The 16,598-nt window shown below is 50.2% G+C and overlaps 1 protein-coding gene across 1 annotated transcript; it reads left to right on the top strand.

Annotated features, from left to right (window-relative positions):
* Positions 1–414: 414 nt before the first annotated feature.
* On the top strand, positions 415–5,437 carry LOC101753474 (probable beta-D-xylosidase 7). The gene is made up of 3 exons (XM_004979114.2): positions 415–865; positions 2,944–3,508; positions 3,805–5,437. The coding sequence occupies exons 1-3, from the start codon at positions 461–463 to the stop codon at positions 5,160–5,162; spliced, it is 2,328 nt and encodes a 775-aa protein (XP_004979171.1). The 5' UTR covers positions 415–460; the 3' UTR covers positions 5,163–5,437.
* The last annotated feature ends 11,161 nt before the right edge of the window (positions 5,438–16,598 follow it).

Below are 16,598 nucleotides of genomic sequence, written 5' to 3'. Positions count from 1 at the left end.
CCATATTTTTTTTTTATTTTTTCATAATTGTTCGCCGAGTGTTTTCTGGGCACTCGGCAAAGTCTTTGCCGAGTGCCCGACACAAAACACTCGGCGAACTAGTGTTTGCCGACGCGATATTCGCCGTGTGCCGTTTGCCGAGTGTTACACTCGGCAAACGGTTCGCCGAGGGTATTCTGCCCTTCGCCGAGTGCCCCTGGCACTCGGCAATTTGGCTGTGTCCGGTAGTGTCGTATCCATAAATCAATTGAGACGAAAACACACAAATGTGAAAACAAAAAAAAATCATGTAGATTGATCACAGGCTATGCTTACATATCCATTTCCATGCGAAGAGAATTTTAAAAAGAAACGTGGCAGCCTTCCATTGGCCGCAGACGCTTATATAAACCTACAGATCCTTGCAACCTCTTGGCCCGTCTCACGTTTCTTCTACCTCTTGCTTCTCTCGATCGCCATCATGGGCGCCTTCTTCTTCCGCAATGCCGGAGCAGCGATGCTGCCGCTGCTGCTGGCAGTGTTGCTGTCAGCGGCCGCCGCCGACCCGGGGTTCTCGTGCGGCCCGTCGTCGCCGACGCGGTCCCTCCCGTTCTGCGACCGGTCGCTCCCGGCGGCGCAGCGCGCGGCGGACCTGGTGTCGCGTCTGACGGTGGCGGAGAAGGTGGCGCAGATGGGGGACGAGGCGGCGGGGGTGCCCCGGCTAGGCGTGCCGGCGTACAAGTACTGGTCGGAGGGGCTCCACGGGCTGGCCTTCTGGGGCCACGGCCTCCACTTCGACGGCGCCGTCCGGGGAGTCACCAGCTTCCCCCAGGTGCTCCTCACCGCCGCCTCCTTCGACGAGGGCCTCTGGTTCCGTATCGGCCAGGTATGTGTACACGTACATCGTTGTTAAACTCCTATGTAGGACTTCTAAATATTGCGTATAGCAGGTTGAGGGATTAGGATTTTGTTTTTCAAATTTTTTCGGTTCACGGCGAAAACACCGAATTTCACGAAATTTCGGCCAAAATTTGGACAAAAAAGTGAATCTTTCGACGAAGAGAACGAATTTCGAGCAAACCGTGATTTCGGTCACCATACCAAAATTTCACGAAATTCGCGAAAATTCGACCGAAATTTTGAACAAGACTAGGTTCTCAACTGGAAAGGTTTAACTCGTGCATTATTTATGGCATCTATGTTTATGGAATGTTCTTTCTAGGCCCACCTTGGGACCATTAAGATCTTCAAGGCAACGTATTTTTGGATAGTGCTATATATATTGAAAAAAATATTGGGAAGTATGCTATGCAAAACTAAAAAAAAGCCGTCGTCTGCGCAGCTTTCATATACTACGTACCTTCAGTGATTAAAATATGCTTCAAACAAACGAAACAAGCAGAGAACAAGTTGACATTCTTGTCTGAACTGTCATGCTTATTTATTAACTGGAGGAGTTTTCTTTTTTTGAGAGTTAACTTGAGGAGTTACTAGTATATAAGGATGTTAATTTTTTTTATCTTAATTTATCTCAGAGGCACAGCAGCGTAGTTACATCTGAGCTGACCCCTTGAAAGGTAGGGGCCAGACGGCCAAAAAACGGCAGACGTTCTTTCTACTTTCTCAGCACAGTGCAATCACATATACCATCAGTCAGGGGCCATCCATAGACAGTTGATAGAAAGGCCATCTAACACAGCGCCGGTAGGTACAGAGAGGCAGTAGTACTAGCTCTAGCTACTAGGATATCCTCCTCCGGTGGTTGCAAAACGAAAAGGCGTCCTGGTCTGATTGCACTGCACTCTTTCGGAGCTTTCACAGTGCTACTAGGACATAGAACAATCCTCTCCACCTCTAGAACACCACAACTAAAGCTGCAACAGCGTCGTCAAAACGAGTGGTGCCGTCCTTGGGCTTGATCGGCATGGCCTCTTGGCGTACCTGCCAACCGCCATCATGCCCTCGCGCAGTACGTCCAGGCTCTGCGGCCGTGCGGGGGCACGCCGGTAGGAGGGGAGGTAGGCGCCTCACTGTCAGAGCAGGGCCCTGCTTTTGCTTTGCCCAGCTCTCCATGGATTGGTTATTGGTAGCAACCGATACTATGCGACTGTTAGAGCTTAAAATGACGATATCGACATCATTCATGCATGGAAATGGACTCCGGGCTGGCTGGAACCGGTCCTGTATCCAGATCTTTGATAGTACTATAGATCTGATGACAGCGGGATAACAGAGTACATGACAGCTATATACCTCGTGCATCGCGGCACTAATGAGAGTGTTGAACACGAGTAGTTTTCGGACCAGTAACTAGGGGAAAACGTACAGATCAACTGTAGTAAAGTATTGTTTTACTCAAGTAGAACTGTAAGAACAGAGTAACGAAATGAAGCAAAAAAGATAATTAGGGGGAAATGGAGTTAGCAATGACCTAGTTGTTGTTTGTCGGGCTATTGGAACTTGGAAGGTATAATATAAATGATAAATAGTTCATCTGCATCTGACCAGAAGTTGGTCCACCTCCAGATGAGTTCAGGATTCCAGGGGCAGCGGTGCTTGTTCTTTCCTTCCCCTGTTCTGACTTGAGAGTCTAATAAAGTTATGCCTGAAAGTAGACGAAAGTACTACACCAGTTTACGTCCCTGTTTGGTGTTTGCCAATCTAAAGTACAGGAATGTTATTGCTGTGGTAACTAATGAAACAACATCACTGTTGATCATTCAGGGCCACACGTGCCTATCTTTGTCACTTCCACCTGTGTAATGCGATTGCCATAAATGAAGGAACAGTAGTACAACCTACAACTCACTCTTATCGATCACACACTTTGCAAAACGCTCAAGTGGTAGGTCACTCTCTCACTCCAGACGTGAACCTGAAGAATGTTCAGTTCATAGTGCCTTCCATGTGAACTGTAAAGAGGACACGGTTCATCTGGGACTGACACGACGCGTACATGTGCAGGCGATCGGCCGGGAGGCCCGGGCGCTGTACAACCTGGGGCAGGCGGAGGGGCTCACCATCTGGTCCCCGAACGTGAACATCTTCCGCGACCCGCGCTGGGGCCGCGGGCAGGAGACCCCGGGCGAGGACCCGGCCACGGCGAGCAAGTACGCCGTCGCCTTCGTCCGTGGCATCCAGGGGAGCTCCCCCGCCGGCGCCGGCAGCTCGCCGCTGCAGGCCTCGGCGTGCTGCAAGCACGCCACGGCGTACGACCTCGAGGACTGGAACGGCGTGCAGCGCTACAACTTCGACGCCCGCGTCACGGCGCAGGACCTCGCCGACACGTTCAACCCGCCGTTTCGGAGCTGCGTCGTCGACGGCAAGGCCAGCTGCGTCATGTGCGCCTACACGGGCGTCAATGGCGTTCCGGCGTGCGCGAGCTCCGATCTGCTGACCAAGACGTTTAGAGGGGAATGGGGGCTGGATGGGTACGTGTCGTCGGACTGCGACGCCGTGGCCATCATGCGCGACGCCCAGCGGTACGCGCCCACGCCCGAGGACACCGTCGCCGTCGCCCTCAAGGCCGGTAAGTTTTTCTTACAACTTTTGAAAGATGCATTCTACTAGGTGTGAGTGAATCTCATGTTGGTACTGTATGTACGTGCCACCTTTCATTGCCTACAGGACTAATGTTTAATTTCTTTCATCATTAGTATAGTACTGCTACCCAGCAAATGAATAAACAACCTTTCCTGCATGGAATATGCACCCAGCTTAGTACACCGTTTGATGCATGCTTAAATTTTAGCATTTCTGAACTATTTACTCACAGAACAAAAAAAATTAAAGTTTTCTTTAACCTGCTGGCCATGGAAATTTCAGGATTGGACCTGAACTGCGGGACCTACACGCAGGAGCACGGCATGTCCGCGATCCGGCAGGGGAAGATGAGTGAGAAGGACGTGGACAAGGCTCTCACCAACCTCTTCGCCGTGCGCATGCGCCTGGGCCACTTCGACGGCGACCCGCGCGGCAGCGCGCCGTACGGCGGGCTGGGCGCGGCCGACGTGTGCACGGCGGAGCACAAGAGCCTCGCGCTCGAGGCGGCGCAGGACGGCATCGTCCTGCTCAAGAACGACGCCGGTATCCTCCCGCTCGACCGGTCCGCTGTCGGCTCCGCTGCCGTCATCGGCCACAACGCCAACAACGCGCTCGTGCTCAGCGGTAACTACTTCGGCCCGGCGTGCGAGACCACCACGCCGCTCCAGGGGCTCCAGAGTTATATCAAAAACGTGAGGTTCCTGGCCGGGTGCAACTCGGCGGCGTGCGGCGTAGCCGCGACGGGGCAGGCGGCCGCCCTGGCCACCTCATCGGAGTATGTGTTCCTGTTCATGGGGCTCAGCCAGGACCAGGAGAAGGAAGGACTGGACAGGACGAGCCTGCTGCTCCCGGGCAAGCAGCAGGGCCTCATAACCGCCGTCGCCGCCGCGTCGAAGCGCCCGGTGATCCTCGTGCTCCTCACCGGAGGCCCTGTGGACATCACGTTCGCGCAGTCGAACCCGAAGATCGGCGCCATCCTCTGGGCAGGCTACCCTGGCCAGGCCGGCGGGCTCGCCATTGCCAGAGTCCTCTTCGGCGACCACAACCCTAGCGGCAGGCTGCCGGTGACGTGGTATCCGGAGGAGTTCACGAAGATCCCCATGACGGACATGCGGATGCGTGCCAACCCGGCCACCGGCTACCCCGGCCGGAGCTACCGCTTCTACAACGGCAAGACCATCTACAAGTTCGGCTACGGCCTCAGCTACTCCAAGTTCTCGCGCCGGCTAGTCACCGGCGGCAAGAACCCGGCGCCCGACACGAGCCTACTCGCTGGCCTGCCGTCGACGTCCGTAGACACCACGAGCTACTACCACATCGACGACATCGGCGCCGACGGGTGTGAGCAGCTCAAGTTCCCGGCGGAGGTCGAGGTAGAGAACCATGGCCCCATGGATGGGAAGCACTCAGTGCTCATGTTCCTCCGGTGGCCGAACGCGACCGACGGCCGGCCGTCGAGCCAGCTGATCGGGTTCCAGAGCCAGCATCTCAAGGCAGGGGAGAAGGCCAGCGTCAGGTTCGACGTCAGCCCGTGCGAGCACTTCGGCAGGGCGAGGGAGGACGGCAAGATGGTGATCGACAGAGGGTCTCATTTCCTCATGGTTGGCAAGGACGAGTGGGAGATCAGCTTCGACGCATGAGTTTCAGTCTCAGATGTGGCAGCAGAAGTGTTAAAATTTTACAGGTGGGTGCAGTGCACAATTCTTTGGTTAGTGACTACAGAAATTCACCAGATGACAGAAGAAGTAAGTTATTTACTATTTATAATTCATAGCTAAGCCTCGAAACAAATTGGGGCTTTTACATGTAATTTATCAATACGCATGTTTACCTGTCAAATGTAACTATGTTTACCTGTCAAGTGTAGCTAAGGCATTATTCTTTCAATAAAAAATGTATGTCTTCAAGTGGGAAATTTGGCTATTTTTCTGCAGCACAACCTAGCATAGTACAGTAGTATACTCCGTACCTCCTAGTCAGCAGTCGCTTTATTTATCCAAAATTGTGTCGATGGCCAAATAAAATCATACTCCTATATAAAAAGCAAAGGAAGTACACGGGCTTTGTTTGCTTGGTCCAGCAAAGGAATGAATGGCGCGGGACGTACGTGGTTTTGGGCTTGTGGGCTCTGTAGAGCGGCTTGGGCCATTCGTCTCTTTCCTATGGATCTTTCCGGGTGAAAGCTTGGTAGTGGTTTTCCATTCATGCCATGGCACCATCGTTCAACCCAAGGTGTACCGGTAGTGTGAGGCCAGTGTTGTTCGACGATAGTTGCCTTTGCACTCTTGGGTTTGTGGCTGTTCTAGATTCCAGTATCCTTTGTCTACAACAATAGTCAGTGTCGTGCGGGCTCATAACATCATTTGGTATGTTGTGAGGCCGGTATTCAGGGTGGTTTCTCGGCATATTTGTCAATCGAATGGAGTTGTTTTCACCAACGTTGGATTTAGCTTTGGTTCGCTTTTCAACCATAATGGGGCAAAGAGTTTTTTTTTTGTTGTCACAAAACACACCGCAAATCGGCAAAAAGACGACGACATGATGCGGGAGCTAGAAACCTTCCTTATCTGAAAAATATGCTTGCCTTTGCGGAATATCTCTTAGAGTTTTTGCAAAACAATGACAGCTGAAATCTCATCTCGTGTGATACTATCTCCGTATCAAAATATTTGTTACTGTTAACTTTTAGTCAAGATGTTTGACCATTCGTCTTATTAAAAAAATATGTAAGTATCTGTTTTGTTTGTAACTTATTTTATCATCAAAGATATTTTAAGTATGATTTGTGTTTTTATATTTATAATAAATTTTTGAATAAGACAAATGGTCAAATGTTACGAGAAAATGTTAAGTGTGACAAATATTTCGGAGGGAGTATTATTCAACTACTAGTGAAGAATATCACTTATGTTAGTACCAGAGGTCCATGTGTACCATGGTGGCCCTATCCAGCACCACTCAGACGGAAAGAGACATGGTAATTGAGGAATAAGGGTACTCACGGGTCTCCGATCAGGATACTGGACAAGTGGGTCCGTCCAACCATGCCGTGCGGGCCAAGGCATGAAGACGCGTGGAGTACAAGCTCGGAGGCCGGGCGAACGGATTCTGCCCCGATATCGCGGGATACTTGTTGTAGTCTGACTCAGATTGCTTTCCATATAACAATCGACTAGGATTAGATCCTAGCCGATTGTAACCCTAGGTCATCAGCCTATATAAGGCGGCTAGGGACGCCCCCTGAGGGTACCTCAACCCAACAGATATCAACTCTTCGCATCCCATACCAGCAATACAATCCACCAGAACACATGACCAGAACCTATCTAAACCTTGCGTCTCTATGTTACCATTCAAGTTCTTGGTCTTCGATCTCCCCTGCCTACAAATCTACCACCTGGATAACCCTCTGGTGAACTGCCGGTCAATACATCTGACAGTTGGCGGGCCAGGTAGGGGTGATCGTGAGATCCTTCCCAGTGAGCTCGATGGCATCCCGCCTTGGCATCATCTTCCCCGAGAGCATGAAGGACTTCCTTGCTAATCCGATTCAGCTCCGCTTTGGGAGCATGTAGGTGGACTCTGACTCTGTTGCCTCTATCGCCGACTCGGTGTTCGCCACCAGCTCAGCATCCGTCGGACCTACATCGATGGAGCAAGGTTTTCACCTGAGGATCATCATGCCGCTTGCCCAGCAGGTTGGTGATCTCTCTCTCTCTCTCTCTCTCTCTCTCTCTCTTAGAGGATCCCATGCATCCTCACGGGCAACCTGCCCACCGACACCCTCCGATCTAATCGCAGGGCTAGACCGCATCAACAATACCATTGCTGAGTGCATCAACCTCTCCGAGGCTGCACTACGTCCTGGAAGGTCGGCGCAGGGCTCTCCCCGCGTCCCTTTTGGCATCAAGAACTTGGCTGTCATGTTTTTTGAAAAACTCATGCAGTCTTTCCAGATTCAATCTGATGACCCACCCGAACCCACCCAGTTTCCAGACTGCAGCGAGTTCCAAGTCTCTCACTTTTCCCTAATCCCAAATCCTTATGGTGAGGGCGACGACGGAAGCTATACGTCACTAGATCAGGAAGTCTTCGTTGTCTCCGCCGACGAACCTCCTTGTGATGGCAAAACTTCCTCCCAGGAGGAATGACGCAATGAGAGGAATCGAGACCGCGGCAGGCGCCGCCAAAAGGAATGAGCCGAGCAAGTTCGTCAGCCATCTACCGCCCCCGTAGCGGCCGACGCACCGCCCGTCCTGCCGGCACCTAACGGCGGCGACAACGGCGACCAAGGGGGCACTGGGGGTCAACGCAGGCGTCTCTTACGTGCCCGCAATCTACATGCTGACCTCAAACAAGCTGGTCATGACGTCTTTGCCACCGCTCAGTCCAACCTAGGGGTCATTTTTGCTGACCTAGAAAATCTTCTAGACTTGGAGTAAGTGAAGTGGATCTGGGCGCGCATCCGTGTCGCTAACACCCAGATCGAGGAAAAGGTCCAGGCCCCAGCATGCTGAAGAAGCCGATCATCACACTCCATATCTACATCTACCCAGCACTCCCGAAGCCAATCTAATCAAAGTAGATCCGATCGCAGCCGACCCGATCACGGCTGCCGCAGGGGAGGTCGGCTAGAACCCATTCAAGAGGTGGAGGTGGACCAATCCCAAAGCAATGGCCACCACCCGAGCGATGATGACCATCGACCAAATAACCACCACCGCGACAACCATTGCTGCAATGGATGAGGAGACGGTGAATGCCGCGGTCGGCCTGGTTGGCAACCTGACCGCGACCGCTGCAACCTCCATGGTGAGCTCAACAACTATAGCCAGGAGAGGGACGAGGCAGAGCTCCGCTGGCAGGCCCAGTACAACCGCGACCTTGGTGCTCCAGGGGTCGGCAACCAGCCAAACCGCGATGTGGAGCAGGAGGCCCACAACCGCCAGGAGGAGGAGCTGTGCCGCCGCGATTATTACAACCATCGCTACGGCGCCCCTGGTGATGCCTACAATCCACCCTAGCATGACAGCGACGCACACCCCAGGGCCTTGCCGGTACACTACCTCCTCATGGAAGATGACGACATGGACATCGATGAGTTTGCCATGTTCACCCCTTGCCTCAGGGCTGTCCAGTGGCCACCCACCTTCAAGCGAGCCATCAACAAGAAGTACGATGGTCGCTCTGACCCAAAGATCTGGCTGAAGACATACTACACCGTGGTTAAGGCTGCGCACACCACCTACGACCAAATGGCCACCTACTTTCTATTGGTGATAGGAAGCGCAGCTCTCCTATGGCTCAAAAACCTCCCACGAGGTTGCATCGACACATGGGGATAGCTCGCCAGAGCCTTCACCTAGGACTATCAGGTTACATACACTCGACCTTAAAACATGGAAAACCTCGGCCAAGTCTGCCAGCAGAAGAACGAATTTTTAGTTCATACTTTAGTACATACACTCGACCTTAAAACATGGAAAACCCTGTGATGTTAAAAATGTAGCATCGTTAGTATAGTTTTACATTCGGTTTTTAGTTCATACTTTAGTATTTAGATCTAGAAGTATTTACTAGTATAGTTTGATGAATTTTTAATATTTTTATTATACAACCGTAGGATGCTAAGGCGTGGAAAAGCTGGTAAAGCAAGGTAATCTCAGTGCACGTTATTCAACCGTACGTTAACCGGTAGTCGTATGATTTAATCTTAGTTGCTTCTTGTTCTTACAACGAAAATGGTAAATGTGGAGTGGTGTTCCGTTGACCGGAAATGCCTTCGACCGTTTACCTCTGCTTAGTGGTGTTCCAGTGCCCATGTGCTTTTGCGGTGATCCTTGCAAGGTAGCCAAGTCCGATGAAGAGGACATTTGTAGGCAAAGGTATTGGATGTGTTCGAACTTTGCGTTTGAGCCTACACTTCGTCAGCGCCGCATTAACAAGATGGTGAGGAATTGATGTTGTGCAACAACTATTTTGTGCCATATGACATCTTGCATGCTTTTTTTGTTATGTAATAAATACATCTTTTGCAGACTCCTCCACCGCTCTGTGATTTTGAGCAGTGGATTGACACTGAGATCAAGCCTAAGGACAAGGAGCACATGCAGTACATGTTGCAGTGGGCGGCAGAGAGCAAGGAAAGGATGGAGAAGAGGCTCAGAGAGGAGGCTGCAGAGAAAGAGCACAAGGAAGAGGAGGAAAGGAGGTGGCTTGCTGCGTAGAGGGAGGAGAGGGAGAGGAAGCTTGAGCGTGCACGCCAAGCCAAAGCAGCGATGGAGGAGAACACCGATGCCCTGAGGAAGGGAAAGTGGCCTCGTTGTACTCAGTAGGCTCCGTTATTCGCTACTACTCCGTTGTGTGTGGTTGTGTCCATGTTTTATTCATGGATAATGTTGTGTACTGTTGGACCTTTAATTGTGTTGTGCTTAGGTAATGTACTCTGTTTTGCCGCACGATTTTCATTCGTAGTTATCGATTATTTCAATTGTGTGCTTCTAATTATTAATTGGGAAATGTTTAGAATTGGCAGGGAAAATGCACGCGAACAATGAAAGACATTTAACTTATTATGTAGATAGAGCAGTCATCGCACATAAAGATAATTGTAAACATCATAATCGTACAATGAAGTAGCCCTATGCACTAAATGCGTCCTCGCTTGAAACAAGGCTCGCCGGCACCACGACCACGCCTTGCTGGCCGCTGCGCTGCTCTGGTCTGCAGCCGGTCGTATGTCCAGGGCTCCGGCGGGTGAACGTCGTGAGTCAGACGTCCTCCTGTTACCTCCGCAGGAGGTGTCGCGAGGTACTACGATGACGCGCCCTGTGTGGGACCCTGTGGTGTCTCGACGAACTAGGTCGCACCCTGTGTAGGACCTGGGGCGTCTAGCAGCTGGGAAGGACCGAGCAGGTCGGCGTCCACTCTGAAAAGCTCATCGATCCAAGCACTGCTGCTGGCCCTCGCTGCCTCATCGTGCGAGTCCTCCGAATGCCATCCCGATCTACGTAGCCTATTACAATCACAAAGGAAACGGTTTTGTTAGTTTCGTTGCGTTCTTAAAATGTTGTTACAATAAGTACACTTCACATACCTGTTGGTTGTAGCTCCGGTGCAGCTGAAGAAGGATACGATGACCATGTGTATTGCATCTGAGGAACGGTGGACGGACCTACTGTGGCGTGCCAAGACGGTGGCGGTGGTGGTGGTGATACGACGTAGGAGGTGCCGGCTGTTGCCGGACGAATGTGCTGCTGAGAGGACGTACCAGCCTGCTGAGTAGGAGCTGGAGTGGACGCACGGGGGTACGAAGGTCATGGTGGACGGACGACGTGCCCGTGCCTGCCACGGCAGATAACACCACTGAGGAACCTCCTGCAGCCATCTCTGACCCGCGTAAGCAGTGATCGTTGCTGAACCAAATTCATCACGGGGAAGTTATCGATGTCGTACGTCAGCTGCCTGCCCATATCCGCTCTAAGGTTGATCTGTTGGGGAGCGAAAAAATTTCAAGTTAGTGACACCAAATGATGCAAGTTTAGTACAATTAAATTCAAGTAACCTACCGCACGGTCGTAGTTGACGTCTCTCGCGCGAGGGTATGTCTGGGTGACTGGAGCGGTCTCCGTCGGTGGCTCCACCGGAACATGCTGGACTCGCGTCCTAGTCCTCGGTAAGAACCAGCTAAGGTACGCTGCGAAAGTGTCGGTGTTGTGTGGCCGGGCCTCCTAGACCACCTCGTCTAGTACGGTGGCCCACAGGGCGACCCAGTGAACCATCCTCAGAACCCATAGGACTCCAGGGCCACTACCACTACCCTGACGGGTAGCCTTAATGGAACCATCGTTACACGAGTTACATAAACGAAATATTGTTAATGCAAGGAGAATGAAAATGCTGGACTGTACCTGTGAACGGAAGCCGGTACCGCTGATGTTGCTGGAAGCGAGGCATCTTGGTATAGGACAAACTGCCTCATGACACGGTGAACCGCGTAGTCCTCGACGTGGATGTCAAAGACTAGTGGCCTCCTCGTCATCTAGTACGCCATGTCCCGATGGCATAGCGAAGACAGGCCATGCGGGGCACGAGCCTCCACCTCCTCCAAGCTGTAGGGTCTCCACCTCACGTCAGTGTCGACCAGAGCGTCGAACATACCGACGAAGTCCGGGTAAGACTTCTTTGTCTGAAGCCCCATCCAAACCGCCTGCAACAAATGTAATCATAATTTCTTATTTAGGACTTCGAAAATTCCAAATTGTAATAAGAATTGAAAAATAGTAGTGGAAGAACAGTACCCTCCTCAGGCACCAAACGACCCCATCGTGGGTCTGTCGACGTTGTCCTCGTCAAAACCCCCAGGGTAGGGGGACATGTCCACACGAGGTCGCCCTATCGGGAACCGCTCGTAGGTCCAAAGCTAAAGCAGCAGCGAGCAACCAAGGAAGATAGGCTCCGTCAAAGTTACCTTCACGCAGCCCATGCAATGACCCCTGTACATGGCCACCAGCACAGCTAAACCCCAGCTGTACTGTGGAACCTCGTCGAGCGGGGCCTCCGCAATGGCCCTCGCGTAAGGAAGAAGGTGCTTAGGCACCGAGTTCCCCTGCGACGTGCAGAATAGTGTCTAGCCGAAGAGCCACAGCAGGTACGCCTCCAAGTGACGCGCTAATGTGGCGTCGTCTGCGTCCTCTCTCATGTACTCGGCCTGCAAAACAATTTCGTACTTGTGTCAACAATTTAAAAAAATGGCCAAAAAATATTTATAATTGCTGCTAATTAGAAACTCACACTGAACTGCTGGAGCCAAGCCTTCGTCGGGCCATGGGAGCTGCTGAAAGTGGTGTACTGGGGGGCACCGTCTACGCGGGCAACGTCCGCAAAGCAACCCAGCAGCTCCTCACGCCAGGAGGGGGCACGCCCATTGCGGCTACGACGACCCCTGCACAAGGAAGGCCCAGTAGCATTGAGACGTCCTCTAGTGTGGGCGTCAACTCACCGACCGGGAGGTGGAAGGTGTGCGTCTCCGGCCGCCACCGGTCTAGCAAAGCTGCTAGCAATGACATGTCGAACTGCAACCGTGTGGGTCTCTCGCGGCCACGTCGCGCTGAACGGTCGACCATGTCACCCTCCACAAGCCTAGCCACAGGAAGGCCCACCGCACGCAACCTGTACCACGGAACAAATGAATTAGTTTACACCAATTATTCATTCAACTTAACATAGAAGTATTACTAATTATTTGTGCCTCGGGATCCAACATCGGTCGATCGGCATGGTCGCAAGTGGAATACGAGCCCGAAACGTGCCTAGGTTCATACCAAGTACGCCCGAGTGGAACGACCTACGCTGGCCGTCCACGGTAGAGTCCAGCAACTCAGGGGTCTCGACCCCCTGTGGACCTGGGTGCGACGCCATACCTGCAACACAAGTATGGAAAGAAATAAGCACTGAACATCTAAAGAAAAAATAGTATTACATTACGTTACATACGAGTCAACACAAATATAAAGGGTCCACGATAAATATTACAAAACTTGATGTCCTTGTCCACAACATCAAATAAAAATTATATTACACTACCTAAGGACGACAACTGAAGTTACAATAACACAACTGAAGGTATACAGTACATTACATTAATAGTTATTAGATGCAGATTGGGTGCTAGCACTTGCATACGTCGTTGCCGGGCAGTTTTTGTAGGTGTGACCAGCTTCGTGGCACTTGGAGCATAGACAGATATCAGGACCAGCTTCAGATTCATCCATGTCATTACGGATACGCCTGTTCCCACGTCGCCCCACTCCTTGGAACATTTCTGGATCAGGATCAGGAATGTAGCGAGCGGCATTACCTGGATTATTGACAAAGTCTCCCAGCAAACGATATCCATAAACCTCGTTCCTCCAAGTTTCCCATATGGTTTCTTTGAGGAAATAGTGCGGCATGAAACAACGGGGTTGGAGGCCCCCTGCCTTGAAGCCTGCAGCAATGATATGGGTGCAAGGCCTGTGCAACAACCTTGGCTTGTGTCAAGAGCAAACACAACCTTCATTGCTGATGATGCACTCATGTGTGTGTCTCTCACACCTCCCGCCCATTCGAACTTTGTCCCTGCACACAACTTTGAACCGGTGTTCCATGGCTCCCACTTCTTTCACACGATGCAAATGAGCTTTCTTAATTGCTTCCTCCATGTACTCTGTTATCTTGTACTCAAATATTATGTGGTTGTCGTGCATAGAGTTATCAGCCAATTGGTACCTTTCCCTGAAATACTTCATGGTGTAGTAAAGGTAAAATTCGACAATACCAACAAGAGGCAGGCCCCGAACACCGCGCAGGACCCAGTTGTAAACCTCAGTTAGTTTTGTCATCATTATACCCCATCATGCACCTCCTTCATCAAAGAGTAATGCCCACTTTTCCTTCGGTTCATTCTCAATCCACTGTGAGAAGGTCTTGATGGATCTTCCCTGACTTCGCCTGACATTTGGACCGTCGAGCCCGACGTCCTCCAGAGATACAGGTTCGTCAGCCACACTATTGATCACCCTCTTCGCTAGTTCCTCGCATTGCTTCTTTGTGAGGTCCTCAAGTTTCTTCCACAGCAGATTGAACTTCCTCTCCTGATTCTGGTTGCACAGGCGCTTGAACAATTTCGTAAGGGTCTTGTTCTTGAATTGGCTGTGAAAGTTCGCACCCATATGCCTCATGCACCACCGACTCTTCAAGTCCGGCCATATCGAGGCCCTAAAACGCTCTTCACTTCCATTTTGTAGTTCCTCAATTGCTTGTATAATGCCTTTGCGCCGATCATGAATCAGACAGACTTCCTCGACGTCCAACACAATCATGTTCTTGACCCTCTCAAGAAACCAATACCAGCTATCTCCAGACTTCTTCTCCACAAAAGTGATTACAAGCGGCAGCACCTGATTGTTGCCATCCGTTCCGATAGCTGTTAATATTGCCCATTTGTACCTTCCAGTCAGAAATGTGCCATCAATGCAAATGACTGGTCGACAACGCTGGAAAGCCTGAATGCAAGGACCCAACGCAAGAAATGACCGCTGAAGGACCTGTTTGCCTGGAAACTGAAGAACTGGATATGATTTCAAGTCGTAGAAGCTTTCAGGATTTCTCTGGCAAATGGTGTGCAACAAGGCAGGGAGGTTGTCGTAGGATGCTTCGAACGTACCCCACTTCATCTCAAGTGCCTTCTGCTTAGCACGGTAAGCTTTGTTGTAGCTGATCTTGTACTTGAACTTTTCCTCTAGGGCACAGATATTGAGCAACAAATTCAGCAGTGAGGTTGCGGTGTGACCCTTCCAATTCAGCCAGCAAGCATTGGTGCTCAACCACTTTAGTCACCTTCCAGTAATCCTTCCATTTGCCCTTATATGCATAAACCCTGAATGGGCAATCATTTAGCACACAACGGACATCATACACCTTCGGGCTACTCTTTTCCACCCGGAACTGACGCTACAAACACAAAGTGGACCACCTCTTAATAGCCACCTTCACTTCATCCCCACTTTGGTACACAACCCCCTTGCATACCTCATTCTCCCTGTACTCCCAAGCAATATTTTCCCCCACATTTACCTGTAGGGCGGAATGGTCATAATTTGACCAATTTCGCGGTACAGGATAATCATTTTCCTCATCATCCGACGAGTCCTCCTCCAGGGCACCATTGGCCTCCCCTCCTTCCATCTCCATCTGCTCTACTAACTCAGGAAATTCTTCCCCCTCATTAGCCTCTGCATTTGGTTCTCGAGGTGCTACTTCATGTTCTGCATCTCTAGCTTCTTGTTCTTCGTCATCAATTTCTTCGTTTCCACACGTAGTACTCTGCACATCTTCTTCCGCTTCAACTTTGTCTCCTCCAACTTGATCTTCAATATGAGTGCTAGGTCCACCCTTCATGAAAAATTGGACATACCATATGATTGGTAAACCTCTTCTCGTGAAACCATCTATGTAAGCTTGATACCTCGGAGTTCCTTCAAGCGGAACCAACTCCCAAAAGTTTATGTCCGGCCGTCTTTGCACTACAAATCTCACTGACACATCCGCTTGATCTCTGTCAACACCTAAGTCCCTACAGAGCCACTTGCATATGCCCCCCAAGTTCTCTCTCTTGCTCTTGGAACACACTTGCTAAAATAGGGGAATCCACTCAAATCTACCCCTTCTGGACCATATCTAATCTCCCCCGATCCATAGTATACTTGAATATTGACACTATCCGACATGCCTGGCAACATACATGAAACTGGCAGTCCAAATTATTCTCAGCACTAGACATAAATTAACTATAATAACGACCTCAATTGACAAACAACTATATAACACTAAACCGAGCTTACTAACTAACTTTATCATAGACATGCACCACAACAAATAAATCTAATAATGTTACCAAAAAACTATATTGTAATACCTAACCAAAAAGTTATAATTTATTGCCTACATTTATTGAAGTGATTTACTAGAACAAACAAATTTAATATTGTTATCGAAAAACTCTATTCGAATACCTACCAAATAAACATAATTTAATTACTCATTTATTTTAGCCATTTATCATAACAACTAAATCTACTTTTTACTACATTTATTTGAATACTGACTCTAGTTTACTGTATATGCTAAATCAGATATACTAACTAATCTACTTTTTCCTATCTAAAAACAGCTAAAAGTTCCAAGTCTAAATCTACGTCCACTATTACTTCTCAATCTAGATATACTAATATTTCTAAATCTCAGATCCACTAATATTTCTAAATCTAGATCTAAACTAAACTAAACTACGAGATTAAAAAAACATTACCTGCAATATACGGCAGAAATTTCTTCCCCCTTCCACCTCCTCCTCCTTTCTTTCTTTCTTTTCTTCCCTCCTCCTCCTCTCCTCTCTCTGTTTTTTTTCCTTCCCTCCTTTTCTCTTTCTCTTCACTCTCCCTTCTCTGGCTTCTTCGGGCGCGCAGCGCGCATTGGTGCGGGGGGGAGGGGAGGGGCGCGGGAGGGTTATGAAGGGGCGAGTGTCGCCGGCCCAG

This window comes from Setaria italica, chromosome VIII (assembly GCF_000263155.2).
Source record: "Setaria italica strain Yugu1 chromosome VIII, Setaria_italica_v2.0, whole genome shotgun sequence".
Lineage (NCBI taxonomy): Eukaryota > Viridiplantae > Streptophyta > Magnoliopsida > Poales > Poaceae > Setaria > Setaria italica.
Note: the sequence above shows the minus strand (reverse complement) of the source record. Positions and strands in the feature narration are given on the sequence as shown.